The sequence below is a fragment of the Oncorhynchus tshawytscha genome, linkage group LG29 (assembly GCF_018296145.1).
Source record: "Oncorhynchus tshawytscha isolate Ot180627B linkage group LG29, Otsh_v2.0, whole genome shotgun sequence".
Lineage (NCBI taxonomy): Eukaryota > Metazoa > Chordata > Actinopteri > Salmoniformes > Salmonidae > Oncorhynchus > Oncorhynchus tshawytscha.
The window spans coordinates 9730091-9752263 of record NC_056457.1 but is presented as its reverse complement, the minus strand read 5'-3'; the positions used below and the strand labels follow the sequence as shown (position 1 = coordinate 9752263).

At 42.2% G+C, this 22173-nt stretch overlaps 1 protein-coding gene across 2 annotated transcripts in view; it reads left to right on the top strand.

The window, feature by feature from the left end:
- malrd1 (MAM and LDL receptor class A domain containing 1) overlaps positions 1-22173 on the top strand; it is a 121099-nt gene that overhangs the window by 82694 nt on the left and 16232 nt on the right. For both annotated transcript variants that reach the window (XM_024393049.2, XM_024393050.1), the window contains exons 22-24: positions 14256-14439; positions 19802-19930; positions 20152-20313. In XM_024393049.2, coding sequence (XP_024248817.1) covers positions 14256-14439; positions 19802-19930; positions 20152-20313 — 475 coding nt within the window. The remainder of the gene's footprint in view (positions 1-14255; positions 14440-19801; positions 19931-20151; positions 20314-22173) is intronic.

Here is a 22173-nt window from a genome sequence, read left to right as displayed (position 1 = left end):
TCAGCCATAAGTTTAACAAAGTAATTTCAATGTACTTTTTTTTACCCCCTTTTTCTCTGCAATTTTGTGATCATGATCTTGTCTCAACACTGCAACTCCCAAACGGGCTCGGGAGAGGCGAAGGTCGAGACATGCGTCCTCCAAAACATGAACAGCCAAACCGTGCTTCCTAACACCCGCTCGCTTAACCCGGAAACAAGCTGCCCCAACGTGTCGGAGGAAACACCGTTTAACTGACGACCGAAGTCAGCCTGCAGGCGCCCAGCCCGCCACGAGTTGCTAGAGCGCGATGAGACAAAGTCCCCCCGGCCAAACCCTCCCCTAACCCAGACGACGCTGGGACAATTGTGCGCCCGGTTTTCTTCACAGTAGACAAGCAATGTGAAGTGCACATTTGGACTCACGGGTGTTTGGCTTGCTTGTATGACATCAAAGCGGTATTTATTATAATCCTCAACAGCTCATCTTTCCAAATACAATTACAGCATTTCACTCACCCAGTCAACTAAACATTTACAAAAGTTTCCAATTAGCGGGAGGGATGGGGGCAACTTCTTGCCCCGCGCAGTGCTCAAGGTCAGAACGGCTGTCAGTCGAAACCCATACAGCGCTGTGAAGCGCAGAGCCTGAGGTCTGACGTCATGTATAGCATTTGACCTTCCATCCACTGTGTTCCAATGAAGGTATTTATCAGTGCAAAAATGTGCCTTTTTCAACCCGTATAACGGTACTATAAAGTCCTATAAGAATGGCCAGCAATAACCTGAACCACAAGATATTCATATGGCTGTAACAGAAAAAGACAGGATAAAAATGATCTGATTATATGAATCATGACATTTTATGGGAAACGGATAGTTAAATCCATATTCTCCACCATTTACATACTCTTTGAACTAACCAGCCAAGGTATCCATTAACCTAATCTGTCTGAGGAGCTTTTTAATATTATTGTTTCTTATCATTCCCTGTCACAGTGTTTGAGAAATGGGCCTCGTCCCAAATGGCACTCCATTTGTTATATAGTGCACTAATTTTGACCCGGGTCCATAGGACTCTGGTCGAAAGTACTGCACTACAGTGCCTTCAGGAAGTATTCACACCTCTTGACTTTTTCCACATTTTGTTGTATTAGAGCCAAAATGTCAAATTGATTAAATTGAGATTTTGTGTCACTGGTCTACTATGATTTTTGAAGGACTGTCTCATCTCTGTACCTCACACATACAATGATCTGCAAGGTTCCTCCGTCCAGCAGTGAATTTCAAGCACAGATTCAACCACAAAGACCACATTGTTTTTCAAATGGTTCGCAATGAAGGGCACATATTGATTGATGGGTTTAAAAAAACATGTTGAATATCCCTTTGAGCATGTTGCAGTTATTCATTACACTTTGGATGGTGTGTCAATACACCCAGTCACTAAGAAGATATAGGTGTTCTTCCTAACTCTGTTGCCGGAGTCAAAGGAAACCCCTCAGGGATTTAAAACAGTTGCAGAGTTTAATGGCTGTGGTAGGAGATAACTGAGGATGGATCAGCAACATTTTAGTTACTCCGCAATACTAACATAAATGGCAGAGTAAAAGAAGGAAAACTGTACTGAATAAAAATATTCCAAAACATGCATCCTGTTTGCAACAAGGCACTACAGGAATACTGCAAAAAAATGACCTAAAACACAAGGCTGGAGTTTCTTACCAAGACGACATTGAATGTTCCTGAGTGGCCTAGTTACAGTTTTGTCTTAAATCGTCTTGAAAATCTATAGCAAGACTTAAAAATGTCGGTCTAGCATTGATCAACAACCAACTTGACAGCGCCTGAAGAATTTTAGAACAAATAATGGGCAAATATTGTACAATCTAGGTGTGCAAAGCTCTTAGAAACTTACCCAGAGAGACTCAGAGCTGTAAGGTAATCCAAATGTATTGACTCAGGGGGTTGAATACGCATCTAATCAAGATATATTAGTGTTTGTTTTCCATACATTTTTCTTCCACTTTGACATTACAGAGTATTTTGTGTAGGTTGTTGACAAAACAATTGACAATTAAATTAATTTTAACCCCACTTTGTAACACAACAAAATGCAGAAAAAGCCAAGGGGTGTGAATACTTTCTGAAGGTACTGTATATATGGAATAGGGTGCCATTTGGATGTAGACAAGGTCTGTCTGTTTAGATTATCCTACTAGAAGGAAGCGGTGGGGGGGGCAGGTGGATCTCCATTTGCGTGTGACAACTGAGAGCTGTATCCTCAGTCCCCACACCATCGGCCCAGACCTCTAAAAATCTATATTCCCTCTGTCTCAATCAGAGATGACAATTCAGTCCATACCACTTTATCCTCACTCGTGTTCCAATTAGTCCACGATTAGGTGGTTTGGCAGCAAACTGGGAGGTGATACAGTATATTGTGTTTTTGCTTCACTCCAACCAGTACTGTGAGGGTGCCTGGAAAAGTGGGTATACTCTACTTTTGCCAAACTGGAACACTGGAGATTAAACAAGAGTGAATCCAAACATTACACTGTTGATTTTATGTGTATTTAAATGATTACAAGGCTTTGAGTGAGAGGTCTAACTGGTGTCTCCAAGTGGCCACACACCTCTCCAAACTGTGCACAGTTCCTATGTAATTTCAATGCACTTTTATGACTTAAGGAAAGAGCCTTCAACTATAAGGTGCTTTTTTTGACCTCTCCTGGCTTTGCCATTGAGGAAATTAAGCAAGCACACTTGTAGATGTTTGTTTGGAACACAGCCCTGCGTCCCCACCATCACACAATAAAACATAGTTTTTTGGGGGTTCCAGTCTACGTTTTAAATGATCTGATGATATGAATCATGACATTTAATGGGAAACGGATAGTTAAATCCATATTCTCCACCATTTACATACTCTTTGAACTAACCAGCCAAGGTATCCATTAACCTAATCTGTCTGAGGAGCTTTTTAATATTATTGTTTCTTATCATTCCCTGTCACAGCATTTGAGAAACGGGCCTCGTCCCAAATGGCACTCCATTTGCTATATAGTGCACTAATTTTGACCTGGGTCCATAGGACTCTGGTCGAAAGTACTGCATTGCCTTCAGGAAGTATTCACACCTATTTTTCCACATTTTGCTGTGTTACAGACTACATTTAAAATAGATTTTGGAGATTTTGTATTGAGATTTTGTGTCACTGATCTACACACAATACCCCATAATGTCAAAGTGGAATTATGTTTTTAGAAAGCTTACAAATGTATTAAAAATGAAAAGCTGAAATGTCTTGATAAGTATTCAACCCTTTTGTTATGACAAGCCTAAATAAATTCAGGAGTAAAACTGTTCTGAAGAACTCACATAATGAGTTGCATGGACTCTGTGTGCAATAATAATGTTTAACATGATTTTTGAAGGACTGTCTCATCTCTGTACCTCACACATACAATGATATGCAAGGTTCCTCCGTCGAGCAGTGAATTTCAAGCACAGATTCAACCACAAAGACCGCAGAGTTTTTCCAATGGTTCACAATGAAGGGCACATATTGATTGCTGGGTTTTAAAAAAACATGTTGAATATCCCTTTGAGCATGTTGCAGTTATTCATTACACTTTGGATGGTGTGTCAATACACCCAGTCACTAAGAAGATATAGGTGTCCTTCCTAACTCTGTTGCCGGAGTCAAAGGAAACCCCTCAGGGATTTAAAACAGTTACAGAGTTTAATGGCTGTGGTAGGAGATAACTGAGGATGGATCAACAACATTTTAGTTACTCTGCAATACTAAATGGCAGAGTAAAAAGAAGGAAGACTGTACAGAATAAAAATATTCCAAAACATGCATCCTGTTTGCAACAAGGCACTACAGGAATACTGCAAAAAAATGACCTAAAACACAAGGCTGGAGTTTCTTACCAAGACGACATTGAATGCTCCTGAGTGGCCTAGTTACAGTTTTGTCTTAAATCGTCTTGAAAATCTATAGCAAGACTTAAAAATGTCGTTCTAGCATTGATCAACAACCAACTTGACAGAGCCTGAAGAATTTTAGAGCGAATAATGGGCAAATATTGTACAATCTAGGTGTGCAAAGCTCTTAGAAACTTACCCAGAGAGACTCAGAACTGTAAGGTAATTCAAATGTATTGACTCAGGGGTTTGAATACGCATCTAATCAAGATATATTAGTGTTTGTTTTCCATACATTTTTCTTCCACATTGACATTACAGAGTATTTTGTGTAGGTTGTTGACAAAAAATGTCAAGTTTAACCCCACTTTGTAACACAACAAAATGTGGAAAAAGTCAAAGGGTGTGAATACTTGCTGAAGGTACTGTATATATGGAATAGGGTGCCATTTGGGATCTAGACAAGGTCTGTCTGTTTAAACGATCCTACTAGAAGGGTAGCGATGGGGGGGTGCAGGTGGATCTCCATTTGTGTGTGACAACAAAGAGCTCTATCCTCAGTCCCCACACCATCGGCCCAGACCTCTCAAAATCTATATTCCCTCTGTCTCAATCAGAGACGACAATTCAGTCCATACCACTTTATCCTCACCCGTGTTCCAATTAGTCCACGATTAGGTGGTTTGGCAGCAAACTGGGAGGTGATACAGTATATTGTGTTTTTGCTTCACTCCAACCAGTACTGTGAGGGTGCCTGGAAAAGTGGGTATACTCTACTTTTGCCAAACTAGAACACTGGAGATTAAACAAGAGTGAATCCAAACATTACCCTGTTGATTTTATGTGTATTTAAATGATTACAAGGCTTTGAGTGAGAGGTCTAACTGGTGTCTCCAAGTGGCCACACACCTCTCCAAACTGTGCACAGTTCCTATGTAATTTCAATGCACTTTTATGACTTAAGGAAAGAGCCTTCAACTATAAGGTGCTTTTTTTTAACCTATCCTAGCTTTGCCATTGAGGAAATGAAGCAAGCACACTTGTAGATGTTTGTTTGGAACACAGCCCTGCGTCCCCACCATCACACAATTTAAAAAAACATTTTTATTCATTTGTAACTTTTTTTTAAATTTATGGGGGGGATTGCAGGTACAAAAACAATCAATGAAATGTATACAAAGTTTACCCCGACCGTTCCCCTCCTCAGTGCCCATCCACTCTCCCACATCATCCCTCTCAAATCAAATCATTTGTCACATGCACCGAATACAACAAGTGTAGATCTTACCGTGAAATGCTTAATTACAAGCCCTTTAACCACCAGTGCAGTTTAAGAAGAGTTAAGAAAATATTTACCAAATAAACTAAAGGAAAAAATAATAAAAAGTAACACAATAAAATAACAATAACGAGGCTATATACGGTACAGGGGGTACCTGTACCGAGTCAGTGTGTGGGGGTACAGGTTAGTTGAGGTACAGTGGCAAGAAAAAGTAAGTGAACCCTTTTGGAATTACCTGGATTTCTGCGTAAATTGGTCATAAAATGTGATCTTCATCTAACAATAGACAAACACAGTCTGCTGAAACGAACAATTATACGTTTTCATGTTTTATTGAACACACCATGTAAACATTCACAGTGCGGGGTGCAAAAAGTATGTGAACCCTTGGATTTAATAAATGGTTGACCATCCTTTGGCAGCAATAACCTCAAGTAGCCGGGGACTTTAATGCAGGGATACTTAAATCCGTCTTACCAAATTTCTATCAGCATGTTAATTTGCAACCAGAGTGAAAAGACTCTGCACCACCTTTACTCCACACACAGAGATGCATACAAAGCTCTCCCTCACCCTCCATTTGGCAAATCTGACCATAATTCTATCCCCCTGATTACTGCTTACAAGCTAAAATTAAATCAGGAAGCATCAGTGACTCGGTCAATAAAAAAAGTGGTGCAGGTGAAGCAGATGCTAAGCTACAGGACTGTTTTGCTGGCACAGACTGGAATATGTTCCGAGATTCCTCTGATGACATTGAGGAGTACGCCACATCAGTCATTGGCTTCATCAATAAGTGCATCGATGACGTCATCCTCACAGTGACCGTACGTACATACCCCAACCAGAAGCCATGAATTACAGGCAAAATACGCACTGAGCTAAAGGCTAGAACTGATGCTTTCAAGGAGTGGGACTCTAACCCGGAAGCTTATAAGAAATCCCGCTATGCCCTCCGACAAACCATCAAACAGGCAAAGCGTCAATACAGGACTAAGATTGAATCGTACTATGAGCTCTGACGCTCGTCGGATGTGGCAGGGCTTGCAAACCATTACAGACTACAAAGGGAAGCACAGCTGAGAGCTGCCCAGTGACACGAGCTAAACTACTTCTATGCTCGCCTCGAGGCAAATAACACTGAAACATGCATGAGAGCACCAGCTGTCTTGGAAGACTGTGATCATGCTCTCCACAGCCGATGTGAGTAACACCTTTCAACAGGTCAATATTCACAAGGCCACAGGGGCAGACGGATTACCAGGACGTGTACTGCGAGCATGTGCTGACCAACTGGCAAGTGTCTTCACTGACATTTTCAAACTCTCCCTTTCGGAGTCTGTAATACCAACATAGTCCCTGTGCCCAAGAACACTAAGGTAACCTGCCTAATTGACTGCCGACCCATAGCACTCACATCTGTAGCCATGAAGTCCTTTGAAAGGCTGGTCATGGCTCACATCAACACCATTATCCCAGAATTCCTAGACCCACTCCAGTTTGCATACCGCCCTAACAGATCCACAGATGATGCAATCTCTATTGCACTCCACACTGCCCTTTCCCACCTGGACAAAAGGAACACCTATGTGAGAATGCTATTCATTGACTACAGCTCAGCTTTCAACACCATAGTGCCCTCAAAGCTCATCAATAAGCTAAGGACCCTGGGACTAAACACCTCCCTCTGCAATTGTATCGTTGCTCCAGAGCCTTTCCGTTCACCTTCACACTCCTGGGCCAGACTACACTCAATCATATGACCCACTGAAGAGATAAGTCTTCAGTAAAGACTTAAAGGTTGAGACCGAGTCTGCGTATCTCACATGGGTAGGCAGACCATTCCATAAAAATGGTGCTCTGTAGGAGAAAGCCCTGCCTCCAGCTGTTTGCTTAGAAATTCTAGGAACAATTAGGAGGCCTGCGTCTTGTGACCGTAGTGTACGTGTAGGTATTTACGGCAGGACCAAATCAGAAAGATAGGTAGGAGCAAGCCCATGTAATGCTTTGTAGGTTAGCAGTAAAACCTTGAAATCTGCCCTTGCCTTAACAGGAAGCCAGTGTAGGGAGGCTAGCACTGGAGTAATATGATCAAATTTTTTGGTTCTAGTCAGGATTCTAGCAGCCGTATTTAGCACTAACTGAAGTTTATTTAGTGCTTTATCCGGGTAGCCGAAAAGTAAAGCATTGCAGTAGTCTAACCTAGAAGTAACAAAAGCATGGATACATTTTTCTGCATGATTTTTGGACAGAATGTGACGTAGATGGAAAAAATCTGTCCTTGAAACAGTCTTGATATGTTTGTCAAAAGAGAGATTAGGGTCCAGAGTAACGCCGAGGTCCTTCACAGTTTTATTTGAGACGACTATACAGCCATCAAGATTAATTGTCAGATTCAACAGAAGATCTCTTTGTTTCTTGGGACCTAAAACAAGCATCTCTGTTTTGTCCAAGTTTAAAAGTAGAAAGTTTGCGGCCATCCACTTCCTTATGTCTGAAACACAGGCTTCTAAGCGAGGGCAATTTTGGGGCTTCACCATGATTCATTAAAATGTACAGCTGTGTGTCATCCACATTGCAGTGAAAGTTAACATTATGTTTTCGAATGATATCCCCCAAGAGGTAAAATATATAGTGAAAACAATAGTGGTCCTAAAACGGAACCTCGAGGAACACCGAAATTTACAGTTGATTTGTCAGAGGACAAACCATTCACAGAGACAAACTGATATCTTTCCAACAGATAAGATCTAAACCAGGCCAGATCTTGTCCGCGTAGACCAATTTGAGTTTCCAATCTCTCCAAAAGAATGTGGGGATCGATGGTATCCAAAGCAGCACTAAGGTCTAGGAGCACGAGGACAGATGCAGAGCCTCGGTCTGACGCCATTAAAAGGTCATTTACCACCTTCACAAGTGCAGTCTCAGTGCTATGATGGGGTCTAAAACCAGACTGAAGCATTTTGTATACTTTTGTATACATTGTTTGTCTTCAGGAAGGCAGTGAGTTGCTGTGCAACAGCTTTTTTTTAATTTTTAATTGAGAGGAATGGAAGATTCGATATAGGCCGATAGTTTTTTAATATTTTCTGGTCAAGGTTTGGCTTTTTCAAGAGAGGCTTTATTACTGCCACTTTTAGTGAGTTTGGTACACATCCGGTGGATAGAGAGACGTTTATGATGTTCAACATAGGAGGGCCAAGCACAGGAAGCAGCTCTTTCAGTAGTTTAGTTGGAATAGGGTCCAGTATGCAGCTTGAAGGTTTAGAGGCCATGATTATTTTCATCATTGTGTCAAGAGATATAGTACTAAAACACTTGTTTCTCTCTTGATCCTAGGTCCTGGCAGAGTTGTGCAGACTCAGGACAACTGAGCTTTGGAGGAATACGCAGATTTAAAGAGGAGTCCGTAATTTGCTTTCTAATGATCATGATCTTTTCCTCAAAGAAGTTCATGAATTTATTACTGCTGAAGTGAAAGCCATCCTCACTTGGGGAATGCTGCTTTTTAGTTAGCTTTGCAACAGTATCAAAAGGAAATTTTGGATTGTTCTTATTTTCCTCAATTAAGTTGGAAAAATAGGATGATCGAGCAGCAGTCAGGGCTCTTCGATACTGCACGGTACTGTCTTTCCAAGCTAGTCGGAAGACTTCCAGTTTGGTGTGGCGCCATTTCCGTTCCAATTTTCTGGAAGCTTGCTTCAGAGCTCCGGTATTTTCTGTATACCAGGGAGCTAGTTTCTTATGACAAATGTTTTTGGTTTTTAGGGGTGCAACTGCATCTAGGGTATTGCGCAAGGTTAAATTGAGTTCCTCAGTTAGGTGGTTAACTGATTTTTGTCCTCTGATGTCCTTGGATAGGCAGAGGGAGTCTGGAAGGGCATCAAGAAATCTCATTGAGTTTGCCAATGACAAAACAGTGGTAGGCCTGATCACCGACAATAACGAGAAAGCCTATAGGGAGGAGGTCAGATACCTGGCGGTGTGGTGCCAGAATAACAACCTCTCCCTCAATATGATCAAGACAATGGAGATGATTGTGGACTACAGGAAAGAGGACTGAGCACGACTCCATTCTCATCGACGGGGCTGTAATGGAGCTGTTTGAGAACTTCAAGTTCCTTGGTGTCTGCATCACCAACAAACTAACATGGTCCAATTACACCAAGACAGTCTTGAAGATGGCATGACAAAACCTATTCCCCCTCAGGAGACTGAGAAGATTTGGCATGGGTCCTCAGATCCTCTAAGGTTCTACAGCTGCACCATCGAGAGCATGGTTGCATCACCGTCTGGTATGGCAACTGCTCGGCCTCCGACCCCAAGGCACTACAGAGGGTAGTGTGTATGGCCCAGTACATCACCGGGGCCAAGCTTCCTGCCATCCAGGACCTCTATACCAGGCGGTGTCAGAGGAAAGCCTATAAAATTGTCAGAGACTCCAGCCACCCTAGTCATAGACTTCTCTGTGCTACCGCACGGCAAGCAGACTGGCGCACCAAGTCTAGGTCTAAGAGACTTCTAAACAGCTTCTACCCCCAAGCCGTAAGACTCCTGAACATCTAATCAAATGGCTACCCAGACTACATGAATTGCCACCTCCCCCTCTTTACGCTGCTGCTACTCTCTGTTATTTTCCATGCATAATTCACTTTAATAACTCTATCCACATGTATATATTACCTCAATTACCTCAACTAACCGGTGCCCCCGCACATTGACTCTGTACCGGTACTGCTGCTCTTGAATTATTTGTTACTTTATTTATTTTTCTTTTCTTAAAATTGCATTGTTGGTTAAGGGTTTGTAAGTAAGCATTTCACTGTGAGGTCAGAGTGAGGGATGCCACCTGTTGTATTCGGCGCATGTGACAAATACAATTGGATTTGATCAGGCTTATCAGACAAACAGATTGTAATTTTGATGCACGTAGAATGGAGTCATGAGTGTGTGTTCCGTGGCAAATTTTCTTCACAATACCAAAAAAACAGACTCATTCTGTTCAGGACAACCCAGGGTATAACGCATGTCATCCTTGTATCTGTACATTAAACATAGCAATCATAGTAAATTACATCCCACTGTCAATTCAACATCTATTCCACGTTGTTTCTGCTTAATTTCATTGAAATGACTTGGAAAAAATGTTAATTCAACCAGTGTGTGTCCAGTGGGATAAGTTTTCAAATATGGAAAAGTGAAGTGCACATTTGGATGTGTGGTTTGCTTGTAGGACATCAAAGTGGTATTTATTATAATTATCCAACGTCTAATCTTTCAGAACACCTTGACTCCTCTCAATTTACAACATTTCCCTCACTCTGACCGCAACACATGTGCAAAAGTTGCCCAATTAGCAGAAGGGATGGGGGCATCTTCTTGTGACACGCGGTGCTCAAGTTTCTAAGGCTGTCAGTCAAAACCCATACAGCGATGTGAAGCGGAAACCTGAGCTCTGACGTCATGTATAGCATGTTGCTGTAAAGCCTCTGCGTTCCAATGTCGGCGAGCTTTACACCACCCCAGCGGACGCTTGGCATTGCGCATGGTGATCTTAGGCTTGTATGCGGCTGCTCGGCCATGGAAACCCATTTCATGAAGCTCCCGAATGAACAGTTATTGTGCTGACGTTGCTTCCAAAGGTAGTTTGTGTTGCAAACGAGGACAGACAATTTATACGCACTACGTGGTTCAGCACTCGGTGGTCCCGTTCTGTGAGCTTGTGAGGCGTACCACTTCGCGGCTGAGCCGTTGTTGCGCCTAGACGTTTCCACTTCACAAAAACATCACTTATAGTTGACCGGGGCAGCTCTAGCAAGGCAGAAATTTGACGAACTGAGTTGTTGGAAAAGTGGCATCCTATGACGGTGCCATGTTGAAAGTCACTGAGTTCTTCAGTAAGGCCATTCTACTGCCAATGTTTGTCTATGGAGATTGCATGGCTGTGTGCTTGATTTGATACACCTATCAGCAACGGGTATGGCTGAAATAGCCGAATCCACTAATTTGAAGGGGTGTCCATATATTTTTGTAAAATATGAAATCAAATATTGTTTAAAAAAAATGGGGTGCCAAAATAATATCACTCACTGTCCGGTTGTGGCCCTTAGGCCGCCTTTTGCCGACTTCTGGCTTACAGTGCACTTGTGATGGCAGAGTTTGCAAAAAAATTGCCCTCTGGATTGATACAAATCGTCATGATATCAATTGACCGTTGTAGGCCTACTCTGCAGATAACATTAAATTGGGAAGGTTTTTATTTTCAAACAGTGCATGATGACAGTATTGTGCAACTCAAAGATTCAACCAAGACATCGGACCAAACTTTTTCAATAACTGGTTTGCATACCCAGAGCAGAGCGGCACATTTTGCTGAGGGCTGATATAAATCCTATGCTGCCAGTCTCTCTTGGCTAAGAGTTGGAGAGAGACTGACTGCATCACTTCTTCTTTTTATAAGAAACATCAATGTGTTGAAAATCCCAACTTATTTGCATAGTCAACTTACACACAGCTCTGACACACACACTTATCCCACCAGACATGCCACCAAGGGTCATTTCACAGTTCCCGAATCCAGAACAATTTCAAGAAAGCGTACAGTATTATATAGAGCACTAATTGCATGGAACTTCCCTCCATCTCATATTTCTCAAATAAACAGCAAACCTGGTTTTAAAAAAACAGATAAAGCAACACCTCGCGGCCCAACGCCTCTCCCCTATTTGACCTAGATAGTTTGTGTGTACGCATTGATATGTAGGCTACGTGTGCCTTTCATTTATTTCAAATGTATTTCTGTTCTTGTCTATCGATGTTCTGTATTATGTCATTCTGTATTATGTCATTCTGTATTATGTTTCTTGTTTAAGGTGGACCACAGGAAGAGTAGCTGCTGCTTTTGCAACAGTTAATGGGGACCCTAATAAAATACCAAAATACCAAATACCCATTGTTGCCTTAGTTAGCATTAACTGGTTGATTTCATTAGCTGAAATGTCTTTCCCACCTACTCTACTGGCTGCCGATGTCGTTCTTTAAGATGCTCCATGCTACAACCTAACCTAGTTGTTTTAATCTACACACAATATCCCATAATGAGAAAGAAAAAACAGGTTTAATTTAGGGTTAGGGTTAGGTGAAGAGTTAGTATAAATGATTAGGGTTAGGGTAAGGGTTTGCTATCATACTAAGTAGTTGCAAAGTAGCTAAAACGTAGTAAGTAATTGAAAAGTTGCTCATTAGGTAAAATGCCAAAGTTGTCTGTGATGAGATTCAAACTCGCAACCTTTTTGGTTGCTAGACGTTCACATTATACGCCCCCCACCCATCTACCTCGAACAACCACCCTCCTTTCGTTATTGCCTTAAGTAACCATTTGTTTTATGTAACCATACCAAACGGAAAATATCAACCTAAATGGAGTGCCTCGGATTTACGTACAGAATAATACTGAACGCTCTAAGACCAGGTTGCACAACCAGTTGAGAACGGCCCTCTCCTGCTACTTGACCCTAGAACTAGGCTATGTGCTCTGCGATGTGTTGGCTACTTTGTGCATGAGTTCTCTATTGTACTATATAATTGAGGCAGCATACTGTATACATCCGCTACACTACTTTGATATGCATCAGTGAGGATTAAAAAGTGAGTATACACAATACCCACTGAAAAACAAAGTGTGTATGTGGCTTAGTCCTGCGTATAGCCCCCACTACACCACTGAGACCAACTTTCCTACTGCATTAAATATAGGGTTAGTATAGGGTTAGTATATATATAGATATTATTTTAAAGTTTTAAGTGGAGTGACCACTGAATCCCAAATTACCCCCCTTAATCGCAGAGGGATGAAGAAATAAATCCAAAAGCTAAATTATGCCTGATTGGACAACTGAATGGGATTTTCTTTATTACTGTGTGGGTGGAGCAAATATAAGAAACAACAAATACTAATGTATCTATACATGTAATCTAACATAGTTAATTAAGACAGAATAACTAGGGCCCAGAGATTTTCCTGAACACTTCACCTATTATACCCTAGGGTCTGGTTTAAACACACACACACACACAGTCAGGAAAAACACTTGTCCCTAAACTAACATTAGCATGTTTAATGACATTTTGCCTGATTTGACTGGGGAAGTGTCCAACTGCAACTCCACAGCATTATGTTCAAAACCTGAGAATCTAGCCTGTCGTGATATGCAGTACCCCGCTCTAAGTCGCATTCATAATTTCAGCTTTATTAGATATCATTCAGTGCCTCTGCAGTACCATGGGAAAAGACAAAGGATTTACCAACTAATGCTATTTGGCCTGGATTTTAATCTGTTCCATATGTGGCATGAGTCTAATACATTAAAGATGACTGGGGTTGAGTCCCAAATGGCACCCTATTATTAAATGGCAGACTACTTTTGACCAGAGCCCTATGGAATAGGGTGCGATTTGAGACTCGGCCTGGGAGAGAACCGGCCCGTTACAGATTTAATAGGAGGTCTAAGGGCAAGAGCATTCATTACTGTGATGTTATGCTAATGTGACTATAATGACTCTTCTTAAATGACCTCCGTGCTACTCAGCGGCGGAAAGCGTTCCATTACTCGGCCTCAATGCAACCTCATATTCTGTACTCCTCCATACTGTATGTGATTGAATGATCTGGGCTCTGTATGATTACATTACAGAATAATCAGCAGTGCTGTACATGTTCATATAAGTCACTTTTGAATGACTCCGAGTGGGTCATTTACATACAGTATATAGGTTATAGAACCGGGCTCTCAAACCCTGTTCCTGGCAAACTACCCTCCTGTAGGTTTTTGTTTCAACCCCAGTTGTAACTAACCTGATTCATCTTATCAACCAGCTAATTATTCGAATCAGGTGTGTGAGATTCGGGTTGGAGCGAAAACCTTGGAGAGCCTTGCGGTAGAATAATCAATGTACAGCGTCCATATTATGACAGCCTCAGCAGGAGTTCTCAATATGGACAGCGTTCCAAAGTATGCTATGGAACATTGTGTTTGACCTCTCTACTCCTGACCTCTCCACAGACTGAGAACAATGGGGTGACGGAGGTGTGGAACAAGACCGGGAACCAGGGGGAGGAGTGGAACCGGGCGGAGGTTCCCCTGCGGAAGTTGAGGAACTTTGAAGTGGTCTTCGAGGGGATACGCTCCAGAGACGTGAGCGGAGGGGCTGCGCTGGATGACCTCCAGTTCACAGACTGTGACCCCAGTAAGTGAGCCATGCATCCACAACGTGAACTTTTTCTGTACAACAGGTTCTACGGTGTCCATATTAGGACACAGCCTCAGTCTCATCAGGACTGCTATCACATCTTTATACATCTCTGTCTTACATGTCAATACACACATGTCAGGTGTGTACTGTCTTTCTCGGGAATCTCCTATCAGGATTGGATTTGTTACTCCTTGTAATAGGAGTTACTCCTAGAGATACTCTTGGTACTGACACAGTTCTGCAATGCACAATGTAACTTTCTCTTGGAACGGCTCGCTCTAGTCTTGCCTTTGAAGATGTTCCGGACACAGAACATGACTCTAAAAACCATTCTCCCTCGAATCAGGGATTAAAATGTACAAGTTAATTAGAAGTGAACAGAAGTTCATTGGCTAGTTCCTACAAAGCCCCCGGGATCCTCTGACAATATGGAAATAAATATATAATTCCCAGGCATGAAAATAAATTGAATTAGTTTTAAGTCATGTCAGCTTCTATGCCTTGAAATTAGAGTTGAACCCATTGGAATCTGTAGAGAAAAGCAACAAAAGGCCAGACTAGCACCTGAGGCTAGATTCACTTTTAATAATGTCGATAAAGGACATTCAAGTAGTCCAGCAGCAGCTAAATGCGCATCGCTCTTCAAATCAAATCAAGATGTATTGGAAAGCGTACACATACAGTATTTGCAGGTGTTATGGCAGGTGTAGCAAAATGCTTATGTTACTAGCTCCAACAGTGCAGTAGAATGTCTTGCAAATACAATACAAATCCTCAAATAAAAATAAAAAATCTAAACAAGAAATCAAGAAATAACTATCTAGGTAGATACTTCTGTATTTATAGTGTACGTGGACACCCCTTCAAATTAGGAGATTCGGCTATTTCAGCCACACCCAGTGCTGATAGGTGTATAAAATCAAGCACACAGCCATGCAATCTCCACAGACAAACATTGGCAGTAAAATGGCCTTCCTGAAGAGCTCATTTCAACGTGGCACCGTCATAGGATGCCACCTTTCTAACAATATCTGCCCTGATAGAGCTGCCTTGGTCAACTGTAAGTGCTGTTATTGTGAATTAGAAACATCTCGGAGCAACAACGGCCCAGCTGCAAAGTGTTCGGCCACACAAGCTCAGAGAACGGCACTGCCGAGTGCTGAAGCTCGTAAAAATCGCCTGTCCTTAGAAGAACTGTTTGTCAGGGAGGTTCATGAAATGTGTTTCCATGGCCCGAGCAGCTGCACACAAGCCTAAGATCACGAGGCGTAATACCAAGCATTGGCTGGAGTGGTGTAAAGCTTGCCACAATTGGACTCTGGAGCAGTGGAAACGCATTCTCTGGAGTGATGATTCACACTTAACCATCTGGTAATCCGACGGACGAATCTGGGTTAACGCATGCCAGGAGAACGCTCAAATGTGTAGTGCCAACACTAAAGTGTGGTGGAGGAGAAATAATGGTCTGGGGCTGTTTTCATGGTTCGGGCTAGGGCCCTTAGTTCCATCGAAGGGAAATCTTAACGATACATCATACAATGACATTCTAGACAATTCTGTGCTTCCAACTTTGTGGCAACAGTTTGGGGAAGGCCCTTTCCTGTTTCAGCATGACAATGCCTCCATGCACAAAGCGAGGTCCATACAGAAATGGTTTGTCGCGATCGGTGTGGAAGAACTTGACTGGCCTGCCCAGAGCCCTGACCTCAATCCGATCGAAGAACTTTGAGATGAATTGGAATGCCGACTGCGAGCCAGACCTAATCGCCCAACATCAGCGCCTGATCTAACTAATGCTCTTGTGGCTGAAAGAAAGCAAGTCCCCGCAGCAATGTTCCAACATCTAGTGGAAAGCCTTCTCAGAGGAGTGGAGGGTGTTATAGCAGCAAAGGAGGGACCAACTCCAAATTAATGCCCATGATTTTGGAATGAGATGCCCAATGAGCAGGTGTCCACATACTTTTGTGGGAACCTTTTTATTTTATTTTATTTATTTGATTTAACCTTTATTTAACTAGGCAAGTCAGTTAAGAACTAATTCTTATTTACAATGACAGCCTACCCCGGCCGGATGTGATGCAGCCTGGATTTGAACCAGGTACTGCAGTGTCTCAGACCGCTGCACCACTCGGGAGCCCACCTGCATACAGGTGTCCACATACCTTTGGTAATTTAGTGTACATAAAAAAATGGACATGGTGCATTCAAATTACCAAATGCAAAATGCATATGTGTTCGTTGTCCATAGCTTATGCCTACCCATACCATAACCCCACCTCCACCATGGGCGTGAATTTACAACGTTAACATCACCAAACCGCTTGGCCTCCCAATGTCATACACATGGTCTGCGGTTGTGAGGCCGGTTGGACGTACTGCCAAATTCTCTAAAATGACGTTGGAGGTGGCTTATGTTAGAGAAATGAACATGCAATTCTCTGGCAACAGCTCTGGTGGACATTCCTGTAGTTAGCATTCCAATTGCACGCTGCCTCAAAATTTGAGACATCTCTGGCGTTTTGTTACCAAACTGTACATTTTAGTGACCTTTTATTGTCCCAAACACAAGGTGCACCTGTGTAATGATCAGGCTGTTTAATCAGCTTCTTGACACGCCACACCTGTTAGGTGGTTGGATGATCTTGGCAATGGAGGAATTTGACAGTTTGACACACTCAACACACCAGCTGCTGTGTGAGGAATATAAGCCACCTGCTTGAATCTGTAACACCCCCCACCACCAGACACATCATCAAAACCAACAATAAAACAGCTTCATTTTCTCAGCTTAAATCTGTTATTTAGTAGTAATGACATGGGAAAAAGATAAGTGTAGTAGTATAACCAAGAGAATCATGTAGTAGTATAACCAAGAGAATAATGTAGTAGTATAACCAATAGGATAGTGTAGTAGTACAACCAATAGGATAGTGTAGTAGTATAACCAATAGGATAGTGTGGTAGTATAACCAATATGATAGTGTAGTAGTACAACCAACAGGATAGTGTAGTAGTATAACCAATAGGATAGTGTAGTAGTATAACCAATAGGATAGTGTGGTAGTATAACCAATATGATAGTGTAGTAATACAACCAATAGGATAGTGTAGTAGTATAACCAAGAGGATAGTGTAGTAGTATAACCAATAGGATAGTGTAGTAGTATAACCAATAGGATAGTGTAGTAGTATAACCAAGAGGATAGTGTAGTAGTATAACCAATAGGATAGTGTGGTAGTATAACCAATATGATAGTGTAGTAGTATAACCAATAGGATAGTGTAGTAGTATAACCAATAGGATAGTGTAGTAGTATAACCAATAGGATAGTGAAGTAGTATAACCAAGAGAATAGTTTAATAATGTAGCAGTATATTCAAGTAGGTCTTTCCCCATTTCAGCTTGCTTCCATTTGGTTCCTACTGGTTCCTACTGTTTTTTATTAGGAGGCTCTGCTACAGACAGGTATTCCACATTAGTACAACCTTACATTAAGCAGGGGCCGACAGAGGGCCTTGCAATGTGTGGCAACTGTCCAGACCCCTGCAATGCTCCCTCCAACACACAGTCACACACACAGACACACACACTTTCATCACACAAGCTTTATTAACTCAAACCCAGTCTGCTCTCAAATTGCTCATACTCTAATTTTTCAGGTTCTATAGACATTCAATTAAAATAGTCAGGTTTGTCTTTGCTTGTCAACTTGCAAAAGGGTTTTTCCTTGTTTCTGTAACCTTGATGGAGGTGCCTTCAGAAAGAGGTGCCTTCAGAAAGAGGTGCCTTCAGAAAGAGGTGCCTTCAGAAAGAGGTGCCTTCATAAAGAGGTGCCTTCAGAAAGAGGTGCCTTCATAAAGAGGTGCCTTCAGAAAGAGGTGCCTTCAGAAAGAGGTGCCTTCAGAAAGAGGTGCCTTCAGAAAGTATTCACACTCACACTTTTTCCACATTTTGTTGTGTTACAAATTGCGCTTAATTTTTATTTATTTTTTATCTACACAGAATACTCTGTAACGTCAAAGTGGAAAAACATATTATATATTTTTTAAAGATTGATGAAAAATAACACACTAATATTGATTCGATATATATTCAAGCCCTTGAGTCAAAACATGTTAGAATCACCTTTGGCAGCGATTACAGCTGTGAGTCTGTTGGGATAAATCTCTAAGAGTTTTGCACACCTGGATTGTACAATAATTGCCCATTTATTCTTTTATAAACTCTTTAAGCTCTGCCAAGTTGGTTGTTGACCATTGCTAGACAACCATTTTCAATACTTCCCATAGATTTTCAAGCCGATCTAAGTTAAAACTGTAACTAGGCCACTCGGGAACATTCAACGTCGTCTTGGTAAACAACTCCAGTGTATATTTGGACTTGTGTTTTAGGTTATTGTCCTGCTGAAAGGTGAGATCACATTTGTCTCCCAGTGTCTATTGGAAAGCAAACAAAACCAGGTTGTCCTCTAGGATTTTGCCTGTACTTCGCTCTATTGTTTATTTTTATCCTAAAAAACTCCCTAGTCCTTGCCGATGACAAGCATACCCATAACATGATTTAGCCACCACCATGAGTATTACTTTCGTGCCTTAATACAAACAGAAGATATGTTTTTGAATATTTTTATTCTGTATACACTTTCTTCTTTTCACTCTCTAATTTACAGTGCCATCAGAAAGTATTCATACCCTTGACTTATTCCACATTTTGTTGTGTTTCAGTTGAAAATGAATAAAAAATACAATAATTCGCACCCATCAACACACAATACCCCGTAATGACAAAGTACTTTTTGTTTTTTGAAATCTTTGCAAATTTATTGATATCTAAATGACGGAAATATCTAATTTACAAAGATATTCACACCCCTGAGTCAAAACATTGTACTAGCACCTTTGGCATATACACACACACACACCTCTGATCCACCTGATCCCGATCTCTCGTGTTCTGTACTTCCTCTTCTCAAACAAGTGGCTGAGCTGCAGGAGGATGCTTTGACTGTGGTCCTAGTTTGTTGTTGTGTAACCGGTCCTGAACACAGAGGTGTGTGCTTTGCTCTGTTAGGCTTCCTGACTGCTCTAATGCTCTTGCACACACCTTGAGAACACGTCATCCAGAGCTTCACCTCATCTCAGCACACACTCAGCACACACTCTCTGATTCTTATTAAGGAACATTGTCTTTTGATCCACTATGGGGGAGGGGGGGGGTTGTTCAGCTTGGTAGTTGGCTCACAGCAGAAACAGCCTCTAACAGAGGAAACAGCAAAGGCTGTCTTGTTATGGTGAAAGACATCCGTGTATGTTTTGAACATGTGCAAGCGTGTTTGTGTGTCTGTGTGTGGTCCAGGTGCAATGGTGCCAGCGTCATGTCCGGCGGTCACAGACTTTGTGTGCCAGAGCGGTGACTGCATCGAGTCCCACCTGGTGTGTGACAGCAAGGCCGACTGTGCAGACGAGTCGGATGAGGTAGACTGTGGTGAGTAGAGCTAGCTCTGGTCCAGGGCGTTACGTGCGGCTTGCTGATGGCTCAGAGTCAGCAAGCCGCAGGGAACGCCCTGGACCAGAACTAGGGAGTACTGAACTATACAATAGAGAGCTATTAAGGAGTCATCTGCAACTTTGCTATTTCTTTGCCCTCTCTGTCTTTCTCACTCTCTTGCTCTTCCTCCCTCTTCCCAATCTCTCTCTCGCTCCCAGGCTACATTGTAGGCCTACCAGGTGCCTGTAACTTTGACATGCCAAAGGATATGTGGGAGGAGACCTGCCAGCTGACTCAGGACCCTGATGATGACCTTGACTGGAGGATTGGTCAGAGGAGAGACACCCCAGGAACTGGACCCCCCTTTGACCACAGCCCTGGTCAGTACTGCCCTCCTTGGACATTTTACTAACCACGCTCTGAAAAAAGCTGGGTTAAAATTTGGTAACTCAGCGCTGGGTAAATATTGGACAGAACACACGCTGGGTTATTTTGACCCAGCCAGTTGGTTTGCGTGAATAACCCAACATGTTGGGTAGTTGGGATTACCCAAACATGGGTTAATTTAACCATCACTTGAGATATATCGCTTTCATGCTGGGCTGACACAGGAGCTGGGCTGACCCAGCAGCTGGTTCTTTTTAATGCAATGTTATTTACAGGAGGCATGTCTTATTAGGGGCGTGGCTTTCAGATAGTTATTTTTTGCTACCCGTGAGAGTAAATGTCATTCTTGATCATCACGTTAAGTTGGTACAACCCACGTTAGGTTGAACAACCCAACCTTTCTATTTTTAAAGAAAACAACCCAACTAATGTCCCCAACCCAGCATTTGTTCTGAGTACACATGGTCTGAACAGGTAGAATAGCATATAACTTGAGTTGTTCCGGAACAAATGACCTGAAAAGGACAAATAGGCTGTAACTAACAGATCACATGTCCAGGGAAAACTCTGGGTTCTATACCACTACAGTAGTGGGATGTGTCCCAAATGCATCCCACCCTATTCCATATACAGTGCTCTACTTTTGACCAGGACCCTATTTTCCCTGGTCCAAGTAGTGTACTACAAAAGGGAACAGCGTGCTATTTGGGACACAGTCATGGAGTATCATTCTGCCTGTGTGCCTGAGTTCAGGGAGTCCATTACTTATTAGTTCTGTATACCACACAGAATGCAATCTTCTGTGGCTGGTTTTAAGACGCTCCCAAAGCATTGGAGCAGATTGACAATGTTCCTGTGGCAATGAGAGGATTTCCGCACAGGAAATTCAGGCATTCTTCCGTTTATTAGAAATCTAAAGGGGTATTTACAGCTGTTTGGATTGTGTACCATTAAAAAAAACATGGTTGCCCAGGCTAGTGTTAGCCTGGAAGACTGTGTGTGTGTGTGTGTGTGTGTGTCAAAATCAAATCAAATCAAATTTTATTTGTCACATACACATGGTTAGCAGATGTTAATGCGAGTATAGCGAAATGCTTGTGCTTCTAGTTCCGACAATGCAGTAATGACGAACAAGTAATCTAACTAACAATTCCAAAAAAACTACTGTCTTATACACAGTGTAAGGGATAAAGAATATGTACATAAGGATATATGAATGAGTGATGGTACAGAGCAGCATAGGCAAGATACAGTAGATGATATCGAGTACAGTATATACATATGAGATGAGTATGTAAACCAAGTGGCATAGATAAAGTGGCTAGTGATACATGTATTACATAAGGATGCAGTCGATGATATAGAGTACAGTATATACGTATGCATATGAGATAACATTAAGTAAGGTAAGTAACATTATATAAGGTAGCATTGTTTAAAGTGGCTAGTGATATATTTACATCATTTCCCATCAATTCCCATTATTAAAGTGGCTGGAGTAGAGTCAGTGTCATTGACAGTGTGTTGGCAGTAGCCACTCAATGTTAGTGGTGGCTGTTTAACAGTCTGATGGCCTTGAGATAGAAGCTGTTTTTCAGTCTCTCGGTCCCAGCTTTGATGCACCTGTACTGACCTCGCCTTCTGGATGACAGCGGGGTGAACAGGCAGTGGCTCGGGTGGTTGATGTCCTTGATGATCTTTATGGCCTTCCTGTAGCATCGGGTGCTGTAGGTGTCCTGGAGGGCAGGTAGTTTGCCCCCGGTGATGCGTTGTGCAGACCTCACTACCCTCTGGAGAGCCTTACGGTTGAGGGCGGTGCAGTTGCCATACCAGGCGGTGATACAGCCCGCCAG